The sequence below is a fragment of the Triticum aestivum genome, chromosome 4D (assembly GCF_018294505.1).
Source record: "Triticum aestivum cultivar Chinese Spring chromosome 4D, IWGSC CS RefSeq v2.1, whole genome shotgun sequence".
NCBI classification, from domain to species: domain Eukaryota; kingdom Viridiplantae; phylum Streptophyta; class Magnoliopsida; order Poales; family Poaceae; genus Triticum; species Triticum aestivum.
Window position 1 is genome coordinate 15409022 of NC_057805.1, and position 22332 is coordinate 15431353.

The 22332-nt window shown below is 46.9% G+C and overlaps 5 protein-coding genes and 5 non-coding genes across 12 annotated transcripts; 8 read left to right on the top strand and 2 right to left on the bottom strand.

Annotated features, from left to right (window-relative positions):
- The first annotated feature begins 216 nt into the window (after positions 1-216).
- Positions 217-3940, top strand: LOC123095772 (nucleobase-ascorbate transporter LPE1). Its single transcript, XM_044517335.1, has 14 exons — positions 217-737; positions 837-934; positions 1013-1192; positions 1317-1417; positions 1527-1602; positions 1720-1779; positions 1871-2055; positions 2155-2251; positions 2396-2482; positions 2575-2633; positions 2740-2831; positions 2934-3011; positions 3105-3265; positions 3366-3940. The coding sequence occupies exons 1-14, from the start codon at positions 644-646 to the stop codon at positions 3582-3584; spliced, it is 1587 nt and encodes a 528-aa protein (XP_044373270.1). The 5' UTR covers positions 217-643; the 3' UTR covers positions 3585-3940.
- Positions 3941-4123: 183 nt separating this feature from the next.
- On the bottom strand, positions 4124-6073 carry LOC123095771 (nucleolar and coiled-body phosphoprotein 1). Its single transcript, XM_044517334.1, has one exon. The coding sequence runs from the start codon at positions 5960-5962 to the stop codon at positions 4364-4366; it is 1599 nt and encodes a 532-aa protein (XP_044373269.1). The 5' UTR covers positions 5963-6073; the 3' UTR covers positions 4124-4363.
- Positions 6074-8578: 2505 nt separating this feature from the next.
- On the bottom strand, positions 8579-11317 carry LOC123095776 (uncharacterized). Its single transcript, XM_044517340.1, has 2 exons — positions 10938-11317; positions 8579-8886 (listed from the first exon to the last, which is right to left on the bottom strand). The coding sequence occupies exons 1-2, from the start codon at positions 11234-11236 to the stop codon at positions 8877-8879; spliced, it is 309 nt and encodes a 102-aa protein (XP_044373275.1). The 5' UTR covers positions 11237-11317; the 3' UTR covers positions 8579-8876.
- Positions 11222-15274, top strand: LOC123095774 (50S ribosomal protein L18). Its single transcript, XM_044517339.1, has 3 exons — positions 11222-11315; positions 11396-11458; positions 14689-15274. Exon 3 carries the CDS (start codon positions 14708-14710, stop codon positions 15050-15052), a length of 345 nt encoding a protein of 114 aa, XP_044373274.1. The 5' UTR covers positions 11222-11315; positions 11396-11458; positions 14689-14707; the 3' UTR covers positions 15053-15274.
- Positions 11986-12103, top strand: LOC123100928 (small nucleolar RNA snoR104). The gene has a single exon (XR_006448538.1). It is a non-coding gene; the product is annotated as a small nucleolar RNA snoR104 (small nucleolar RNA).
- Positions 12419-12536, top strand: LOC123100931 (small nucleolar RNA snoR104). The gene has a single exon (XR_006448541.1). It is a non-coding gene; the product is annotated as a small nucleolar RNA snoR104 (small nucleolar RNA).
- On the top strand, positions 13116-13233 carry LOC123100929 (small nucleolar RNA snoR104). The gene has a single exon (XR_006448539.1). It is a non-coding gene; the product is annotated as a small nucleolar RNA snoR104 (small nucleolar RNA).
- LOC123100930 (small nucleolar RNA snoR104) lies at positions 13526-13641 on the top strand. Its single transcript, XR_006448540.1, has one exon. It is a non-coding gene; the product is annotated as a small nucleolar RNA snoR104 (small nucleolar RNA).
- Positions 13970-14087, top strand: LOC123100932 (small nucleolar RNA snoR104). The gene has a single exon (XR_006448542.1). It is a non-coding gene; the product is annotated as a small nucleolar RNA snoR104 (small nucleolar RNA).
- A 137-nt stretch (positions 15275-15411) lies between the features above and the next one.
- On the top strand, positions 15412-22226 carry LOC123095773 (lysine--tRNA ligase). Of its 3 annotated transcripts, none has more exons than XM_044517337.1 (16): positions 15412-15646; positions 15750-15813; positions 16058-16129; positions 16210-16375; positions 16462-16555; positions 16701-16786; positions 16968-17083; positions 19453-19533; positions 19886-20011; positions 20119-20401; positions 20647-20743; positions 20851-21007; positions 21174-21317; positions 21413-21481; positions 21592-21735; positions 21841-22226. In XM_044517337.1, the coding sequence occupies exons 2-16, from the start codon at positions 15790-15792 to the stop codon at positions 21883-21885; spliced, it is 1704 nt and encodes a 567-aa protein (XP_044373272.1). In that variant the 5' UTR covers positions 15412-15646; positions 15750-15789; the 3' UTR covers positions 21886-22226. The 3 variants fall into 3 exon arrangements, with proteins under 3 accessions (XP_044373272.1, XP_044373271.1, XP_044373273.1); XM_044517336.1 differs by having other exon boundaries at positions 15476-15665; XM_044517338.1 differs by having other exon boundaries at positions 15486-15665; positions 15753-15813.
- The last annotated feature ends 106 nt before the right edge of the window (positions 22227-22332 follow it).

The following is a 22332-nucleotide window of genomic DNA, read 5'->3' on the forward strand; positions in this document are numbered from 1 at the left end:
TACCATGACATTTCTTCTTTCTTTTTTCTTTTTCTTTTTTGAGGATCTACCATGGCATTTCTTTATGATGTAGTAGCATTGCAATTCCTGAACATGCGTATGGACTTACCCTGTGGTATCATGGCGAATCTCTTTTCGTCATGACATGGCAATTTTCTTCTACCAGCATGACAACTACTGAACACATGGCAGGTTTCCATGGCAATTTATAACTCTTTATTTATACAGCATGCAGGCCTCTAGCGGTGTGTGAGGAAGAGGGCGCGCAGGGCATCGTTCGTACTAAAAAATACGTACTACAGTTCGTACAATTCCAAGGTTTGAAAGTAACTGGTAAATTTTGGAAACTAGAAAAAAACAAACCAAGCCAAGCCAAACACACAAAAGAGAACAGAAGAGAACAGGCGGCTCATCCACCGACAGAGACGTGGTAAAGCGCAACCCTGGATTAGGACCTGAATGCGGTAGAAACGGATGACGAAACGCACGCACGCACGCACGGACAGAGGAAGCGGGAGAGACCACCGGCTACATAAATGGAGGCGAGCATGCGTTTCTTCCACCATCATCAGCCGCTTCACTGCGCTGCAAACTGACCCCGGCCCGCCCCCTTCGCCTTCCCCTCCTCGCCGGCCGGCCGGCCATGTCGCCCGTCAAGGCGGAGGACCTGGTGCCGCACCCCTGCAGGGAGCAGTTCGCCGAGCTCGACTACTGCATCACCAGTCCGCCGCCATGGAGTGCGTGCCCTCGCCACTCATCCGCAGCTAGCCGGTAGGCCGGTTCACCAGTGGTTCCGAGCTCTGACTGACGTCTCTGCTTCTCCTCCTTTGCCGCAGTCACCACGGTGGTCGTGGCGTTCCAGCACTACCTGGTCATGCTCGGCACCACCGTCATCATCGCCACCATCCTCGTCCCCATCATGGGGGGCGGCCATGTGAGCCTCATCTTTCTTTCCTTCCGTTTTCTCGTATATATGTGCTCCTCGTCGTGACCATTGTCGTGCGCATTGCAGGAGGAGAAGGCGGTCGTGATCCAGACCATCCTCTTCCTCGCCGGCATCAACACGCTCCTGCAGGTGCACTTCGGCACGCGGCTCCCCGCCGTCATGGGAGGCTCCTTCACCTACATCTACGCCGCCGTCGCCATCATCATCAGCCCGCGCTACATCCTCTTCATCGGCGCCCCCTTCGAGGTCCGGCCCGCGTTTCTGCACTTCTCCCTGCTGCTCTGTCCCCTCCTGTCCTGGTCCTCCACTGGCACTGCAGCAGTTGGTGGCTGGTACGACTGACTGATCGACCGATGCTGTTTTCTTTCAGAGGTTCGTGTACACCATGCGGTCGCTCCAGGGCGCGCTCATCATCGCCGGCGTCTTCCAGGCCGTCATCGGCTTCTTCGGCATATGGAGGGTCTTCATAAGGTTGTCCGACGATTCCTCGCTCCCTGCCTCACGCCGCCGTTTCCGATCCCTGTCAACACCTTCTTTCTGTTACTTGTTGCACTGACGCTGCTTGAGCTTCTCGTGTCAGGTTCCTGAGCCCCCTCGCCGCTGTCCCCTTCGTCACGCTCTCCGCACTCGGGCTCTTCTACTTCGCCTTCCCAGGGGTAAAGACACGAGCTCTTGATGTCATGATTGTTGCCAGTCGCTGTTGCTTTTGTTTGGATTGTTCCCCTCTTGATTCAGCCTCTGAATTCTCTCAACACACTTTGGATATCCTGCAGGTCGCCAAATGCATCGAGATCGGTCTCCCGACGCTCGTTCTGCTCCTAATATTCTCAGAGGTATCAGGAGAAATCGGTCTGTTTTTCTCCAGACTAGATTTGTAACTGAGAATTCATTTCCTGACCTCCTTCTCTTCTTTTGCCCTTGCAGTATGCGTCCCATTACTTTGCCAAAGGGAGCTTCGTGTTCGGCCGGTGCGCGGTGCTGGTGACGGTGATCATCGTGTGGATCTTCGCCGAGATACTGACGGCGGCCGGCGCATACGACGAGAGGAACCCCGTGACGCAGTTCAGCTGCCGCACCGACCGCTCCGGCCTCATCCATGCCGCCCCCTGGTATGGCCTCTGACTCTGAACCCTTACTGCCTAGTTTTGTTGCTCCCTGGAGCGGTTCACTGACAGACATATGCCTCGTGTTGCTTCTGCCATGAGCAGGGTCAGGTTCCCTTACCCGTTCCAGTGGGGATACCCCATCTTCTGCGCGCAGGACTGCTTCGCCATGATGGCCGCTTCCTTCGCGTCGCTTATTGAGGTATGCACGCATCTTCAGTGCTGCACTTCAGTTGAACTGGGACTGCACCGGATTGTTGCAATTCTGCAAAACAGAGTAGCATTAGGTAGAAATATAAACATGTGGAGTTATTGGGTTTAGTATGATGAACAATTCTGCTTTCAGTCTACCGGCACCCTAATCGCAGTGTCAAGATACGCAGGCGCGACATTCGTCCCGCCTTCAGTTTTTGCCCGTGGAATTGGCTGGCAGGTACTTGAATAACACAAAAGTAAATGCTTGAATCTTCTCATGAATATTTTGCTGCCAGCACACTCACTGCCAAGCAACTTCCAAACTATCAGGGTATATCTATCATACTAGATGGGATGTGCGGTACGTTGACTGGCACAGCAGCTTCAGTGTAATGAGCTCTACATCTAACTCTGTACTCCAGTCTGCTGAGAACCACTGCTCAGAAATCACCTAAATTGAAGTATCTAACAGATTTTCCTTGTTTGATCGTGTAGTGAGAACTGCGGTCTACTGGCCTTGACGCGAGTTGGAAGCAGACGGGTCATCAAGATTTCCGCTTTGTTCATGATCTTCTTCTCGCTGTTTGGTAGTGATCCTATTATCTGAATCTTTCAGCACTATCAGTGATCAGAGATCACCATTTACAGTTCGCGACTTCATTTGGCTGACATGGCTTAACAATCAACAGGAAAATTTGGGGCAATTCTTGCATCTATTCCGTTGCCGATTTTCTCTGCACTTTACTGTGTTCTCTTTGCTTATTCAGGTGAGCATTACATACCAATCCACCAGAGTTCTATAGAATCAAATCCTCGAATGTTCATAACATTTTTGTGATCTTGTTTTCTGCCTGAAACAGCTGCTGCAGGCCTCTGCTTCCTTCAATACTGCAACCTTAACACCCGGAGAAGCAAGTTCATACTCGGCATCTCCTTGTTCCTGGGGCTATCCATACCACAGTACTTCCGGGAGTTTGAGACATTCTACGGCTTCGGACCAGCTCACACACGTTCACTGGCGGTATGTAGACAAAACTACAGGGTGACACAACCTAGTTATTATAAGTATAACTTTCACACTGATCATTACCTAAACCGTATCTTGTTCATTGAAATTTCAGTTCAATGTCATTGTCAACGTGATATTCTCCTCGCCCGCGACTGTTGCTGCCATACTTGCCTACCTTCTCGATTGCACACACCTCTACTGGGAACCCCATGTGAGGAGGGACAGGGGCTGGCTGTGGTTGGAGAAATTCAAGTCCTACAGGCATGACGGCAGAAGCGAGGAGTTCTACGCTCTACCGTATGGTATGAGCAGGTACTTCCCCTCGCTCTAGGAGAGGTAACAGTGCGAGGATGAAGCGGTGGGGAAGTAGAAATTAGACGGTGATTCAGGGGATCGTCAGTATATGAAGCAATATGTGATGTTTTGATTCTAGCATGCAAAACATTTTGGATGAGAAATGTAGCATACTCACTGTGATATTCGGATGAGGATACTGTCATATCAACCAAGGGGAGCTAGCAATGCTTCTACACCAGTTTAACCCTTTTGCTTTTGTCTTGTCTCTGATTTGAAATAGCAGAACACAAACACCTTGTAGCTTGATTTTATCGCTGACTGGCAACAGCAGATGTATACCTTCCATGAGGAATTGGATTGAGGAAACAGGCATCAGTTAGTAAACCAGAAACAGCAGAATGTATATGTTTCATGAGGAATTGAATTGAGGAAACATGCATCAGTCAGTAAATTTTCACAAAGATCAGTGAAATGCATTGCACATACAAGTTAATTCTAGTTCACCATCCTCATCTGCAATTCCATGCCTTTTTGTTTATGCGATCTGTTTGGAACCCAAGAATTTTGTGCCAGTTTCACAAAAAAATGATGATGATTTAATTGCAGCAGGAATTTACAGAGGTTACAATATTACTCTAAAACCAATCTGGCAATAGCTAAGTTCAGCAAACCAATTTGGCAATCTCAAAGCCCGCAAACCCTACATGGACACCTTTGCACTAAATATTTATAAATAAGAGCTAGCACCTTCATTACTTGAAAATCAACCACTGGCACATGTTACCACATATTACTACTATATATACTTCCTGTCTACGGAATGTTTCCGACTTCGGTGCGGACTGGGACAGCAGCAGCCTTGGGCACCCAGATGCTGCCCTGCTGCCTTGCGGCGCCATTCGCTCGGCTGTGACCACCATGGCACCGCCGCCCATGGGAGATCCTCGCATCACATGGCTTCTGCTGGGCTGCGGCTCTCATCTCCACAACTGGCTGCTTCTCTAAGCCAATGGAATTTGCCTCCTGGTTCATCTCTTGACCACTGCTGCTCCTTTGATTGATACTGCTATCAGCAGCCGGATGCGGCTGCGCTCTCATCTTGGCCACCGCCTGCTTCTCCCCAAAGTCCTCAGATTTGACCTTCCTGTTCATTCCTTGATCACGGCTACTTGTTGGATAGCTACTGCTGTCAGCAGCCGGATGTGGCTGCGCCCTCATCTCAACCACCGGCTCCTTCTCCCCAAAGTCCTCAAATTTTGCCTCCCTGATCATTCCTTGACCACTGCCCCTCCTTCTGTTGCTGCTGCTCTCAGTAGGCGGATGCGAGTAGACCTTCCCCTCCACCTCCGGCTGCTTTCCCCCAAGTCCATCGGATTTTACTTCCCAGATGGTTCCTTGACCATCACCATTCCTCCGACCGCGGCTGCCCTCAGCGGCTGGACGGGGTTGGTCCCTCCTCCCGTTCGGCCAATCACCGCTCGGTGCTGCGCCCGCCTGCCTTCCTCCTGAGGGTTTATTCTTCTTCTTCCACTTGTTAACCGACTTGACTCCCTGCAGTGGTGAATCCTCAGCTGCCTCGCCCTGTGAGCTTGCCGAAGCTTTTCCAGTGCTCTGATTACTCGATCCAGCCTCCCCCTTGTTCTCCGAATCGACGACTTGCGGTGGCGATGCCTTTACCGCCTCAACCAATGAGCCGGTCATGGCTGTTTCTGTGCTCCGGCCATCGAAACCCTTCTTCCCCTTGTGCTTGTATCTGGGCTTGACGCCGCCTCGGTATGAAGCAGTGTCCACCTCGGCCAGCTCGCCTGGCACGCCACTCGTCCCCAATGCCATGCCCTGACATCCAGAGGCCTCCCCATTGCTCTTCTCCCCCGGCTTGACGCCGGTAGCAATCTCGGCTGGGTCGCCGGCAATCAAAACCGCGGAGGCCTTCCCCTTCCCCTCATCCCGCGCCCTGCCTCCGCCGCCTAGGGTTCCATCGGCCGCGTCGCCGCCCGGCTCCTTGCTGCCTCCCGCGGCGCCACCACTATTCAGGGCCGAACCCTTCCCGCGCGGCGGCGGCGGCGGGCGATGCGCCACGACCACCACGCGCGGCCCTCCGCGGGGCCTCTCATTATACCTGAAGGGGGCGCGCGACGAGGAGGTGCCCTTCACCTCCGCCGCCGCCGCCGCATCCCTAACCCTCCTCGCCGCGGCGGCCTCCGCCTCCGCCTCCTTCCGCAGCCGCCGCTCCTCCTCCTCCTGCTCGGCCTCCCTCCTGGCGGCGGCCTCCTCCTCCTCCTGGCGCCGCCGCCGCTCCGCCTGCTCCTTGAGGCGGAGCTCCTGGAGGTCCCGGAGGCTGACGTAGTTGGGCGGGATGAGGGGCCTGTCCCGCCTCGCCCCCGCGCGCCGCGACGGCGCCGCCGCGTCCATCCTCTCCTCTCCGGCGATCGCCGCAAGGGGAAGAAAGGACTGGCGTTACTGGTTGGAGCTAGCACTAAATTTTTTTCCTGGTTCTCCTCGGTGAGGAAGGGAAATAAAATATTCCCGTCGCGTCGCCCCACCACCCGTGACCCGTGTGGTTTTGTAGCGTTGAAACTGTGGGCCTGCTGCACCGGCTTCAGAAAGTTCAGTCAACCCCACAAGAAGATTCAGGCATGGGACACATGGTAGCTTTGGCTTGTGCCATGGACCATGGTATTTACTACTCCCTCCATTCCTAAATACTCCCTCTGTAAACTATTATAAAAGTGTTTAGATTACTGAAGTAGTGATCTAAACGCTCTTACATTAGTTTACGGAGGGAGTATAAGTTTTTTTAGAGATTTCAAAATCGGCTACATACGAATGTATGTAGACATAGTTTAGAGTGTAGATTCATTCATTTTGCTCCGTATGTAATTCATATTAAAATCTCTATAAAAGGATTTATATTTACGGACGGAGGGAGTATTTAGGAAACCGATGGTGGTGGTCTACTCATGGTTTCACACCTCATCCTCGTCCCTCTTCGTTAACCCTAAGATACCGGATTCGCGGGCTTTTATAAAACCCAGTGAGCTTGCGACGTGCAATAAAGGCGCCTGTTTGATTGATGCCTTTTCTAAATGGCAGCCGTATAGGAAAACCGCTCCCAGATCCAACGAACGGGCATCCCCTCTCCCTAGCTGGTCCGTGCATGCATCGGTTTGTATTTACCGTCACAACATGGTTTTTCAACCAAGAGCAATCAATGACCGCGTTCCGTTTCCATGGAGCGGCCCTTGATCTGCCACAGTCCTTGGTCCAGCCATGATGGCCCACCCTCCCGCCAGCCGTCATCGCCCTTGGTTGTTATATCCCTCTATCTAGTTCCCGTGCGCAACTGCGCCCCTCTCCCCCGGCTTTGTTGAATGTTGCTACCACAAAACGACGAAGGTGGAGCCCCTTTGGGGCTACGAGGCAGCCGTGTGAACGCATAGTGGTTGGGTAGATGTTTCGTCATAGACCCAGTTGTGTCGTCATGCCATCGTCCTGTTTTCACATTTTCATGACTGGCCATGGAGTCACGGGTCCGAGGAAACCATGTATTCATGTTAGGTCATCACATGTCACTTACCCCATCATCTAAGAACTTCTTCTTCGGTCCCGCGGTTCTCTCCACTTAAAGTGCTTCATAGCTAGGCAATACCGCCCTTCCTACAGCCAAGTCGGCAAAAGGTACGTGCCTGCCAACTGTGTGATGAGGATGAGTTGGTTATCATACCATGCATAGTCTGTTGCATCACATGAACAAGATGTGTGGCCGCACTTGACGGTGATGGTTTCTGTCATCGTTTCATGGCTTGCAAAGCCAGTGTGACAAATGTGTGGCTAGTGGTGTCGAATATGTGAGTTTATTTGGCTTGTGATGCCAGCTTGACAAGTCATTGGCTAGTGGCACCGAACATGTGGCGTCTTATGTGACTATATTCAAGGGGAATTGCATTTGTTATATTTAAAACTTATTTTGAATGTAGGTGGGGTTTACAAACGTACTTGACAACTTCCCACCAATTTATGCCAAGTCTGAGCATACCCATGAATCCATGATCAAGGTTGTGGTGTAGGTCATTCTCATACAACAAAATGATTGATGTACTATTGTTCATTACTTTTTCCATTTTAGCATATAAGAAAAGAGATAACAACGATTTTTCTTCTTCTCATTCTTATCTAAGTGTTTTCCTAGCAAAAAGGATAATTTCTTTGTGATCATCCGCAATGCCAAAAGGTTCATCGTGATACGACAAAAGCGCCATGAGTAGTTGATGCTTATCCAACAGAGGAGCTTTCCATGACACCGAAGGCAGATCCTATCGCCGGGCTTCCCTTCCACGACGCGCAGCTGATAGTAAAGCCGCATGGCCTTCGAGGTTTTTATTCGAATACTGGTTTGAGGTGAGGGGACGAAGAACGCCCGTCTTCGCCGCACATATCTCATGGGGTGAAGAGCTCAGTGCACCACCATCCGTCCCTCCGTAAACTAATATAAGAGCGTTTAGAATACTACTTTAGTATTCTAAACGCTCTTATATTAGTTTACGGAGGGAGAAGTAACTAATGCGGTTATTTGTGCGAGTTATAGATGAGGAGGGAGCGAGTAAAGTGGAGGGGGTGATGAAGGAGCGAAGCAATGGCAAACCAAAGGGGTGTGGAAGACACAACACGTCTTTTTCTAGAGCGAGGGTGGAGAAGGCCACTTGATGAGAAGAGCATGGTGGTCGGTAGAGAGAACATAAGTGGGTGAAAAGAGTCGTGGTTCACATAATAGGATGTTTCGCTTGGTCAATCCATATATTCACTTTTTTAAATGTCCCAATTACTTAGCGTCGGCCCTGCGTCTCCTGAAGTTACCATGATCTGTTGGAGTTGGAGAAGAACAACATAATATGAAACAACTTGACAGGATTGTAAAACAACGGCTTGCGTTCTTGAGAAGTAATATTGGAAAAGGCTAGCAAAGGGTGGACCCATACTGTTTGCATATGGTCATCATTCCATCAGCAACACAAGGCCTGAATTAGCAGATTCAGAGACACCAAGAACAGTACATTACTAAGGTGTACCATAAAAATTCCTCAACAAACAATTTATCATAACCTTGCCTATGATCCAAGACGTGAAAAGATTCTTGGCACGCAGGTGAGTTATTATCAACCTGCTGTAAACAGATCTATAGTTCAAAAAAACATCATCAGTTCAGTTACTACATCCCACCATGGAGATTGATTACATGTTCAACATGGAGCACCCATGAGGAATAGCGTTGTAACCCCCCTGTAGTACCGTCGAATGTTGCTGAAATGCTGCCCCCTGAGAGATGCCCTTACTGACCCCTGCACAAAGTAAACACTCTTCGGTAAACAGATAGAAAAAATGTAATTCATACATACATAATACTGAATTAGGCTCCATGAGTATGTACTTTAGACTAGAGGCCCCATTAAAAGCTCTTGCAGACATAGTTTGCGCAAAGTGCAAACAGTATCACAAAAACAGTATACAGTAAGTACCTCCCACTGAAATGAAATGAGTTCTCACTCTGATGTGATGTGCTAATCACATAAATGATATGCCTTGTAAGAAATTAGTCTGCTCAACATACTCGACTTTCTATATCGGTAAATGCTAGCGGTTTGCCCATTACTCCTCATGCCCAATACAGTAAGTATTACGTATCTGACAGAGATATGGAGCCTTAGCACGGTGCCCCCAATCTGAGCTAGTACAGACCTAACAACATATATACAACATTGCAGTATAATGATTGCACCTGTGTGGTAATATTGTCATCAATGGGTATGAAAATGAATTATTTGCCTCCATTCTCTAATTATCTCAAGCATGTGATCAGTGCAGTAACATGTGTCATAAACTTTTCCATGATGATGCATCAGATATGAATAACCAATAGCCACAATAATGTGAATACAGATGTGAAAGCTCTAGAAACTAACCCAACTGTAAGCAAACAGATAATGTTACTGTATCATATCTGTCCTGTGTACTACTGTCAGTGTGTGACCTATATTTCAATCTTTACCGTTTCCATTCGGGATTCTCCGCCGATTTAGTTCATCGAGTAACTCGACGTATATATGCTGCACTAGCTATATCCTCTAACTTACCGCAGTTACAACCTCAAGGCAATCCTAGGAGTAACAGTTTAAATTGTACCATCCATGACCCAACTGCTTGATCAGGAAGCAATGTAGTTGCAAGGCAAAGGTGCTAAGCAGAAAGTTGGCATGGACTAGTTCAGCTAGTCTTTTCAGTTAGTGCAGTTGATTGCGGGAATTGGTTTTGAAAAGTACTCCCTCCGTCCCATAATATAATACGTTATTACATCCAATCTACTTAAATTAATCTCCTTGGTGCCAAAATAGGACAGTGCAGTGTTAGATTTGTTTTTCCAATTTTACCAGGATATTAGCTTTACTTTGTTTAGCATGTATTCTCTGAAATGATAGTAAATGAGAAATGGCAACCCAGCAGAATTTAGATTATACATGTCTCATACAACTCAAGTAAATGTGCACTATGCGATTCAGTATGCTGATGCTGTCATAAGGAAATGGGACAGTTCATACTGGTCCACATGTCCGTCCTTGACAATTGATATGGTTCATCACTCATTACTTCATTAGCATATACTATCACATTCTACATTTGCATTGCACCTCATGACCGGATGAATTCTATAGAGTTGATTTAACACTTTCAGTGAAATATCAGAGGTTTATGCCATATACTCAACATTTGATGCAAACAAACAAAGGGGACTTACAAATTAAGCCAGAATTCAAGGGTTAAATATCAGAGGTCAACTATGTCAACTAACAAAACATCTATGAAGTCACTTTCATATCAAGTAATGTCGAACTTATAAACGAAGCCAACATTCAAGGGTTAAAACGATCTTTTGTTGATTAAAGTGATCAAATCCATATTCCTTTTACTAGATTATTATTATAAGTTTGTGGATCATGGACTTCCAATTTTCTCGGTTTCTGATATGCATCACATCGGTGACAGGATTACCCAATAAAGCATGACTGTCTCTGGATATCTAATCTGAGGCCAACCTAATTCACTCCATCACAAAATCTTCCCCGTGTTCATTTGACCAACAGCCCGTAGTTCCAAAGTAATAAGCATATATTTGTCGCCCCTACTGAGCCACAATACAGTATTACGGAGTATAATCCATCTGCATCTCAGGTTCTCTCAGTCCTGTAATTAACCACCCAAGCATTTCATCAAACATCTGCCATGCGGAACCAAACCCACAAGTCCTTGCAACCAAAACCGCAACCGGCATTTCGTCGAGCACCTGGAGAGCACACGAATGCTGTACTGTACTAGAGAAGGGGGGAGCGGCGCTGACCTGATCTTCTTGATGAGGATGTCGCGGAGGCTCTTGCCGAGCTCCTGGGAGCGGACGCGCGCCATGAGCGCCTTGCGCGCGAGCACGCGCTTCTCCGAGTTCTTGACGTGGTGCTCCGTCCGGCGCTTGATGAGCCGCTCGATGCCGCTGGACCGCATCTTGCGCTCCATCACCTGCAGCGCGCGCTCCAGGTTGCCGTCCCTCACCTGCACCACGATCCCCCGCGCCGGCTGCACCTGCACCTGCCCCCTCCCCGCCGCCGGCCAGAGCCCCCGCGCCGCCCGCGCCAGTGCCTGCATCGCTCGCTCCCTCCTTCTCCCCTCGCGCCGCCGCTGGCCCGAATGGAGCGTTGAGATTCGGGACGCCTCGCTCTCGGTGGTTCGGCCGTCTGTTTCTTCCGATGTTTTTGTTTCACTTGGACCCCTGCGCTCCTCTGAATTCGCATTTCTGGCTTGTAGGGCGAAACGTCAGTGCCTGTGCCCCTCTCCCCGCCGCCGCCGCCGCCGTTTGCCCCATCCACGGTAAGACATCCTCTCTCTCCCTCGATTGACATCTGATGCTGTTGTGGACGGAGCTCCGGTTCCATGATCCTCGGATGATTCGTAGTGTGTGCTCTGCTCATACGCCAGTGGCATACAGGGGCGATTCTTTTCCATGGACTCCCCAGTTCCATTTAGTGCCACTTTACATACATTTTACTGTGGAGAAACAGTTCAAGTTCTGGAATCACTCCCATCCGTAACATTTTAGTTCATAAGCGCAGCGCAGTGGGTCTTAAATTCAAATTGAGGGTTTCTGACATCCGATGTATTTTCTGCAATTGCACAAGTCATTTCGTTTCCCCAGTTTCTTCGGTTACTCCGGGTTGATTGAACTGAATAAAATGCATTGCCTAAGCAAGTAGTCAGGCTATCCAGCTTCAAGTGTATAAAGGAATAAATACATTTACCTGATAGCGTGGGTAATGTGCCTGAAAATGTTGTCTTTTGAAGAAGCAAGTTGCACCCTGTGCACATGCCCAACTGGTTATTGCATGGAAGAAAAAGAAAGGTAGCATCCAAAAGATAAGATGCCTGCCCGATACAGTCTTCCTAGAGTAAAATTGTCATTTCCTGCTTGTGGTATTGTAAGCAAGTTCCGCAAGTCTCAAATGATAAGACAGCTTCACAGTTGGATTTAGTTTACTTCTAGTTATGGTTTCTTGAGGAGAACATTCCTTGTTTGTTTCCGTGTGTAGAACAGCTCTTGCTTACTCATTGTGATCTCAACTCTCGAGGGGTTTCCCAGTTCAGTCTGGAAATTCAGCCCTGGATATGTCAGTGCAATATGTATTGGCTTTAATTGAGGGCCTTTTGATATTTGAATATACTGGTGGGAATTTCTGTGTCTTTATTGATTTCTTGTAGAAGCAAAACTTCTTGATCAAAGCAATTTCCAACACTTTGGCCACACCCAAGTTTATATGCTACGGACGAAAAGAATGGTGGCATTCAAAGGACAACATGCCTACCTGATACAATCTTCCTAAAGTGAAATTATCATTTCCTGCTTGTGGTTTCGTTAGGAAGTTCTGCAAGTCTCAAATGAGAAAATATACATGCTGGATTTGTTTTGACGTTCCTTCCAAAGATGTTTGTCCGGTGTAATAATTCCTTTGTGTCCATATTTTCTTGTGGAGAAACATTTGTACAGTAGCATTTTTCTATGATATTGTCAGGACTTGGTTTCCAGTTCAAGTTCTGGAATCACTCCCATCCTAGAACATTTTCGTTCACAAATACAGCGCAGTAGGTCTTAATCCAATCTATGGTTTCTGATATCGGATATATTTGTGGAAATTGTGTATCCCCCAAAGGCTGAAGTGAAATGCCGATATGTTGGTTTGAAGCTGAACTGAATTAAGTTTATCAAACATTGTGTAGAAGTGAAATGCTGATATATGCTTTCACTGCTTATTTGTGGATCTGAAAGTTTTCTTCGATTAAATGGCGTTGGTTGTAACTGAATAGAATGCATCGACTTGCAAATGCGAGATTATTCTGCTTTATAAGTATATAAAGGAATACATTTCCCTGATAGTGTTCGTAATGTGCCTGAAAAGTTTATATCCTCTGAAGAAGCAAGTTGCATCCTGTCCTGTGCACACACCCAATTGTTTATTGTATGGAAGAAAAAGAAAGGTAGCATCCAAAAGATAAGATGCCTACCCGATATAGTCTTCCTAGAGTAAAATTGTCATTTCCTGCTTGTGATATTGTAAGCAAGTTCTACAAGTCTCAAGTGACAAGATAGCTTCATCAGTGTTTGTGACTACATAAGTAGATTTGATTGAACTTCCAGTTATGGTTTCTTGAGGAGAACATTCCTTGTTTGTTTTCTTGCGTAGAACAGTTCTTGCCTACAGATTGTGATTTCAAGGGGTTTCCCAGTTCAGTTTGGAATTCAGCCCTGTCTTAGCTTTAATTGAGGCCCTTTTGATATTGAATATACCGGTGAGAATTTTTTGTGTCTTGATATCTTGTAGAAGTAAAACTTCTTGATTAAAGCAATTTCCCACACCCATGTTTATATGCTACGGAAGAAAAGAATGGTGGCATTCAAAGGACAACATGCCTACCTGATACAATCTTCCTATAGTAAAATTGTCGTTTCCTGCTTGTGGTATTCTAAGCAAGTTCTGCAAGTCTCAAATGATAATAAGACAGCTTCATCAGTGTTTGTGACCACACAGGTGGATTTAGCTCAACTTCCAGTTATTGTCTCTTGAGAACATTCCTTGCTTGTTATCTTGCGTAGAAGAATTCTTGTTTACTCATTGTGATCTCAAGGGGTTTCCAAGTTCAGTCTGTAATTCAACCCTGGATATGGCAGCACAATATGTCTTAGCTTTGAATGAGGGCCTTTTAGTATTTAATATATTGGCGGAATTTTTTGTATCTTTACTGATTTCTGTAGGAGCAAAATACTTATTGATTTAAGCAATTTCCAACACTTTGGTCACTCCCAACTATATATACCACGGAAGAAAAGAATGGTGACATTCAAAGGACAACATGCCTACCTGATACAGTCTTCCTAAAGTAAAATTTTCATTTCCTGCTTGTGGTGTCGTTAGGGAGTTCTGCAAGTCTCAAATGAGAAAACATCCATGCTGGATTTGTTTTGATGTTCCTTCAAAAATGTTTGCCCAGATTAATAACTCCCTTATGTCCATATTTAGTAGTATCATTTTCAGATTTTCTCCTCAGAGTTTGGTCCTTGGAGTGTGTTAACTTGCTTAAATGGTTTGCGGTTAATCTTGATTAAACGCTTTAGGAAGAAAAGGCTGAAAGTGGGACACTGGGACCAACCAACTTTCTGTTATGGACTCTTACTGAATGTCATACTGTGTGCTAACATATCAGTAACTTTCATGCTGCATACTAAAATTCTTAAGTTTCAGTTGAATTGATTACTATTTACTGGATCACTTTGTCACTTTCTCAACTGCTGAAATTGTTACTGCAAGAATAATGAATTATGATGATGTAAAACTGTAAAATTCTTCCCTGGATTCAACTGATCATAACCATCGAACTTGGATGACCTTTCTATGATACATTATACATGTGTACGCAATCTTGGATTTAGAATCTGACACATATAGAGTATCTTTTTTGTTGTTGTGTACCCACGATAACCATTCGCAGTTTTCTGAAACATTGAATGTGTTCTTGGCTAACTCCTTTTTCCTATTTCCTGGCTTACGCAGGTCAGCTTTACTACCCGATATGGTTATCCCTGCACCAGCTAGGGCGCCTGCAATCACCAAGTTCCTAAAGCCCTATGTTCTGAAGATGCACTTCACAAACAACTTTGTGACGGCCCAGGTCATCCACACCCCATCGGCGACCATCGCCTGCGCAGCGAGCTCTCAGGAGAAGATCCTGAGGCCAAGCATGGAGTCGACGCGGGACGTGGCTGCGGCGGCCAAGATCGGGAAGCTGCTCGGCGAGCGCCTGCTGTTCAGGGGCATCCCCGCTGTGTCCGTCTCCATGTCGAGAGACCAGACGTACCATGGCAAGGTCAAGGCCATCATCGATTCTCTCATGGCCGCCGGCGTGAAGCTGCTGTGAACGGTGGTAGCTGATCATCAGTAGCCGATTTCCACCTGGTGTTTAGTCCTGACATATGGCAGTTGTTCTTGAAGTGAAGTGCAGATAAATAGTGCCTTCAGGCTTATGATGTTTTTCAGTTTAGCTTCCCCGTGCTCGATTTCGACTTCTTGAACCTGTAACTGCCCAGGCATCACAATACAGATCAACATGTTTCTGTTCAGAACACGGGGTTTTCCGACACGTGTCGCGGGAAGGAAATTGCATCTTTTGAAACACCTGCGTTGGGAATATACTGTTACTTGAGAATCACGTTGTTGGATTCCAAGTTTTGAGACTTTTCAGGTCAAGTCTCCCATGCCCAATATAGTATGAGACCCTGAAACTTGACTACCACGGAACAACATAAGGAGTACAGTCAGCTAGCACTCACAAGGAAAGATAAATTAAAGAAGGGAAAAGCAGCGGCCAGTCCAAGAAACGTCAAACTTCCTTTTGTCTAATGGTGCATCAGCTCACACCTGCCGTGGCCCCTATATAAACGTCGGCCGCCGCGGAGGAAGTCAAAGAGGAAGGATCACCAGCGGTTCGACCGAGTTCATCTTCATCCTACAGGTGAATCCAACAAGTTCGAGTGAGTGGTGCTCCTGTTCTTCTCTTGGATGGTGTTCTTGCTCTGCTTTTGGACCTGCCTGTTTCTCATTTTGTGTTCATGCAGCAGCTGGAGACAGATAGAGAGAGGGGAGTCGGAGCGGTTGATGGAACAGGAAGGGGACAACATGGTATCTCGATCAGCATCTGTACTTCTCCTTTTTCTTGTTTATTTAGGTGTTTCTAATCTCGATTCGTCGGTTCGGATGGCAGTAACCCTCGAAACTCGTCTCTCAGTCCTTGCTAGGAAATTCCAGCTTGGTTGTCTTATAATGATAGTCCTCTGAATTTTCTCTTTTGGTTGTTGGTTTAGTTGTGCCGCAGCCCCAAATCTTTTAGCTTGGTAGGTCACAACCGGTGTTTATCTTCTTATAGGATATAGCTGGGGATGGCATCCTGCCACAACAACATGGTCCTGCTGGGGACGGTGAAGAAACAGACCCCACAGTCAGTTCTCCAAACCATCGGCAGTAAGAAAATATATCCTTTCAGATAGAAAGCTTTGTTGATTCTGCTTCTTGCTGCAGCAATACTATGAAAATAGGCTGAAGATGCTCGATTCGCTTAGAAGCGCGGGCGTCGAGCCCTATCCGCACAAGTTCGATATCGCGATCTCCATCGCAGACTATGTGGCCAAGTACAACAGCTTGGGTGCTGGCGAACATTTGCTGACTGTCACTGAAAGCTTGGCTGGTATTGATTGTTTCTGTGTGGAAGTAACTGTAGTTAGCACTGCCAAAGTTTTCTGCTCCCTGAAATGATTTGTTTGTGCCTGCAAGGGAGGGTCATGAGCAAGAGAGTTTCCTCATCCAAACTCTTCTTTTATGATCTCTATGGCGATGGGGTGAAGGTTCAAGTCATGGCTGGGGCCAGGTATCAGTTGCATTGTTTGGATCAAGATGATGAAATTAGCATATCAGATGCATTTTGTTTGTCCATTATAATACCTTTTTCTTTATATATTTTTTCCATTACCAAAATATACGAAGTGATTTCTAGTCTCTTATCTCTCTGTTAGCTACTCAGAGGTGGCCGAAACTGAATTCTACAAGTGCCACAGTGTTGTGAAGCGGGGCGATATTGTCGGTATAATTGGATACCCAGGTTAGTAAACTTGTGTGCTTGTCCAATTTAGCAGTTCCTCGTTGAGGATTATACCTTTTCTGTGTCTGAAAGTCTGAACAATGTTAGAGAAGTCCCTGAAATTGACACTTTATATAGGATGCCTTTTCTTTCAGCTATTTTTTCCTGGCATGGTAACACTTTATTTTGACATGCATATCAGGTAGGAGTAGCAGGGGCGAACTTAGCATATTTGCCAGAAATTTAATATTGCTCTCCCCATGCCTCCATATGCTACCGAACCAGAGAACTGGGCGTTGCACTGCTGTTGCTGGCAAGGTGAGATAGTATACTAACCAGATATTCCTGATCTTGCCATATTTGTATTAGATGTAACACCTAGAAAGCGAAACAAATTACAACACCACCATCGGTGACAAGCACCAAAAATCATAAACAATCAAACAAGTAAATCTACTCTTAAGAGCTATCCTAGATATTTCACTGAACACTCATGCAGCTTTAATGATACAACATGTGGCAGACCGTGTAAAAAAACATATTAGCGAAATTGCTCCCATACTTCTTCAGAAGTGAACGGCGAGAATATAAAGTCGGCCAATGGGGCTGATTGGCACAAATTAATTGTGCACTGTTAGAGTACGTAATGGGCCTAATGGCCTGGGAGCCCGTTAGTCTTAGGGTTAATTAGAGATAAGGGTCGCTTGCTTAGGGGTCAAGTAAGCCTTGCTTGGGAGTCAAGTAAACCTCTCTATATAAAAAGAGGAAATGTATCAATCTAATCAAGCAAAAATTAAGAAGGAAAACCCTTTCCTCTTGCCCGGCCGTGGGCAAAAAAGGCCCCCGGCTGGCCCTCTCGCGCCCTCCTTCTAGCAGCGCCATAACAATTTGGTATCAGCTAGCTTCGGTTCGATCATGTCTTCACCGTCGCCCAACCCGTCTCTTCCGCTCCCGGGATCCTCCGTCGCGCCCACCCCCGCCGTCCTCACCCCGGAGGAGGTGTCCGGGGTGCTGCGGGACCTAACCCAGGCGGTCCAGGAGATCCGCCTGTTCTTGGCCGGGTCCTACAGGCCGCACTCGGCTACGCCGCCCATCGCCGCCGTGGCAGCCGCTGCACCAAGCGGTCTCCGCCGTGCTCGCCGGGCGGCTGCAGCAGCCGCTGCAGCTGCCATCCACCACCCCGCCCTGGCTGCAGTGGCAGCCGCCGCGCCCGGCGCTCCGCCGCAGCAGCCGCTGCCCCAGGGCGTCCCCGCCGGGCCGCTGCAGCTGCCATCCACCGCCGCCCCGCCCTGGCTACAGTGGCAACCGCCGCTCCTAGCGGCCTCCGCCGTGCCCGGCGCTCCGCTGCAGCAGCCACCGCCAGTCAGCTCCGGCCCCGCATCGACCGCGCCGACGGGAGCCCCGATCCACCAGATCAAGTTCCCGCCGTCGCCATTACTGCTTCCCCAGGGCGTCCCCATCCAGCAGATCAAGTTCCCGCCGTTGCCGTCACCGCTTCCGGCTTGGATCACTACCCGCCACGTGTCGGCGGCAGTGAGGCTGCAGGCTGCTGCGCGCGCCTCCTAGTGCGTCGGCGTGTGCGGGAGATGCGTGGTCTGCAGCTGCCGCTCCTCCCAGCTGCGTTTCGCTGCGCAAAGGACCTCGATCTCGTCCGCTGCGTCGGGGATCTTGGGCATGCTGTTTCCCCGCGGGCAGCGACCTCAAAGTTTGCGACATCGGCGGTTGGGGGGGCGCACCCCTCCTCGTCATTCTCCATCGCAAGCCCTCCACTCTTCCCTGTGCGGTGCAGACCAACAGCCATACACATGCACTCCTTTTGTCCAGGTGGTGTCCATGGGATCCAGGTGGCTGTACACCTGCACGTCCGACATGCGGATGGTGTCCACTTTTTGTTAAGGGGTCCAAAATAAATCGTCCCAGTCCATTTCAGGTTGAGAGTAATAAAACAAGCCGAGATGTAAAAGGCTTGTTTTTAGGTGTTAGGTTTGTGTTGCATCGAGTCATGGTTATAAGTTGGTTAGGCTGCAGCTCGAGGACAAGCTGCATGTCCAGGTGGGGTGTAGTGTTAGAGTACGTAATGGGCCTAATGGCCTGGGAGCCCGTTAGTCTTAGGGTTAATTAGAGATAAGGGTCGCTTGCTTAGGGGTCAAGTAAGCCTTGCTTGGGAGTCAAGTAAACCTCTCTATATAAAGAGAGGAGATGTATCAATCTATATCAAGCAAGAATTAAGAAGGAAATCCCTTTCCTCTTGCCCGGCCGTGGGCAAAAAAGGCCCCCGGCCGGCCCTCTCGCGCCCTCCGTCTAGCAGCGCCATAACATGCACACTTCGGAATTTTTGTAAATTCCTCTTGGGGGGAGTACCGTCCTGTCATGCCACATCATTTTCAGAATTTAAATTATTTATGAGATAATTTAGATAATATTTTTGATCTGTACATGTTTTCTGATCACACTGCATTGTCAGCAATACAGGTATGTTACTCACTAAGGCACATAAAGGTGGACAGATAAGAAAATGCAGTCTACTTTTACCTGAAAAATATCCATCTATGTCAAGTTTAAATTCCTTGGAAATTAAGAGCATGTTATCCATGAGACCATGATATTCTACCTATACATCTGTAAAATAGATGGATACACCCTTTCATCATCAATATAAGATGTTAAAGCGTTTTGTTATTTTACAGACAACAAGAGCAAAAGCTGATGCTGATTGTTGGGTTCCAGGAATAGGAAGGAACACTGAAGCTTATGTTTTAAAGGACCAGGTTAGTGTCACCATGACCCCTTGACCGCCAAAACTCAGTTGAGATGAGAATTTAATGATGTGTTCGAGCCACACTCTATACAGTCAGTCATCAATGTTGAAAACTTGATATTAGTGCCCAGTAATGATTTAATAGGTGGATATTATATAAATACTTTCATATCATCAATTGCTGGGGTGCATACAGATACAGTGCTTCAATTTCCTTGTTCTTGTGATACCTTTAAAAAAAATTAGAACAGTTTGTGTTTTGTCACTCAAGAGGTTATTTCTGTGTTAAAAAATGTCGACCAGTTTTGAATGTTAGATCATAATTTCCTAGCTAGTTCCAACGATTTATCATCTATTTACAGGAAACTCGCTACCGCCAGAGATATCTCGACCTCATGGTAAACCATCAAGTGAGACATATCTTTAGAACACGATCCAGGGTCATTTCCTTCATCAGAAGGTTCCTCGATGAACGCAACTTTTTGGAGGTGGGTCCTGAACCATTATGCATTCTCTTTGAAGCGCTTATTTAAGAGAAGAGAAATCATTCTTTTATTTGGTTAAATGGTTTCCCATCTTGGGGGTCATTTTCCAGGTTGAGACACCAATGATGAACTTGATTCCTGGGGGAGCATCTGCAAAACCTTTTGTTACACATCACAACGAACTAAACATGGATCTCTACATGAGAATTGCTCCTGAACTCCATCTGAAGCAGTTGGTTGTGGGTGGCTTGGACCGTGTTTATGAGATTGGAAAGCAATTCAGGAATGAAGGGTTTGATTTAACTCACAGTCCTGAATTTACAGGATGTGAATTCTATATGGCTTATGCAGACTACAATGACCTGATGGAGCTTACTGAAACCATTTTGTCGGGTACGTACTTATTTTAGCAACGCATAATTTTGGCTCATGTTTACAGGCCAGACAGACCATGCCAAATGTTAGGTGTTGCACTTAGGCTAGCAAGTACTACACAAGTGATGCATCCATGACCACCCGAATCAGTTTTTTTTTGTTTTCATTTGATTTGCATGCATGGGCTAGAAAAGCCGTCGTACGAAATTTCTGTTGAATTGCTATGAAATGTTTGTGTATCTAAGTTTTGGTAACTATGGCAGGTATGGTGATGGAGCTGACTGGTAGTACTAAGATAAAATACCATGCGAATGGAGCTGATAACCCTCCCATAGAGATCGATTTCACACCTCCTTACAGGTAGTAGATATGGCTTCTGAACATCAGGGCTGCACCTGTGAAATATGATTGATATTATCTAAGTTGTTTTCTCACTTGGGTTGTTTGGTGCTTCTATGTTATTGTAGAAGGATAGATATGATGCAGGCACTGAAATCTATCGCTGGGCTTGACATTCCATCAGATTTGTCAAGCGACGAGGCTAACAAATACCTCGCGACAACGTGTGAGAAGTATGGAATCAGATGCTCGCCGCCTCAAACAACAGCACGGTTGCTTGACAAGGTTTCATTCATGTCTCCTGGACACCAGCCTTTGTTGGAACTACTTGTTAAAACTTGGCTTGTTTAACTTATCTTGCAACTTATGATTTATCTGTTGAGTTTATCATAATCTATTAAGCCAAACATTCCATAACATCTATTGAGCATACTAGTTTCTTCTGTATCAGATTACTGGGCATTTCCTGGAGGCCACATGTGTGAACCCAACTTTTATCATCAATCATCCAGAGATAATGAGCCCACTGGCCAAATGGCACAGGACTCAGTCAGGACTGACAGAAAGATTCGAGTTATTCATCAACAAGCATGAGGTAAATTCTGCTATTCTGCAACACTATGCGTTAATGCCGCACATTTCCCCCTAATTTATGAAGTGTAATTTGGTGTTGCTGTAACCTCCTGATAGGTATGCAATGCCTACACCGAGTTGAACGATCCATTGGTGCAAAGACAACGATTTCAAGAGCAGCTGAGGGTATGTACCAGAAACCGAAACTTTCCGCTGAAACCTTCTATAGATTACATTTCTATAGCCACGTTTTCTGAAAGCCTGCGTGCCCTTCTGTGAAACCTTGCTCCTCCCAGAGTCGGCAATCGGGAGACGACGAAGCGATGGCGCTCGATGAGGCGTTCTGCACTGCTCTCGAGTATGGTTTGCCACCAACGGGCGGTTGGGGGATGGGAATTGATCGGATCGCAATGCTTCTAACGGACTCGCAGAACATCAAGGTTTCTGCAAGCTCCCTCTTTGTATCTCTGTTCTTTGCACCACACAGCTTTTCTCTGCTCAGCGATTTCTAAGCTACCCCGCACTGGCTTTTGTGAATTTTTCAGGAGGTTCTTCTATTCCCAACGATGAAGCCCCAACTACCTGGGTAGTAGGAAACCGCTATTTCAACTGAAGAAAGACAACAAACAACAATATTACATGTACATATAATTAAGAAACATGCATGGTTTCACACGAGTGTTGTATCCTTGTTGAAGACTGCTACTTGGAGTGTTTGATATTTGTGGATTCGTGTTTGACCATATTGGATTCGTGTTTGATTTGGAGTTGGAGTGGATCCATTGGCTATTGAGTTACTCAGAGAGACACGGAGTTGTCCATGTTTAAGCGCAGGCCAAGAGTATGAGCTTGCATAGGCTGGATGCACCTTCAAAGGACACCGGACTTGCAACACCCATCTCCAATATGGGAAAAAACTTCTCTTTGTGTATCCTTGGCCTACTTTCTTTCTCACAGCCTGTCACATACAGTATTTCATTAGAGGTAAATCATACCCAAAAAAAAAGGATGTGTTCTTGGTTAAATCTCGTTTCCTA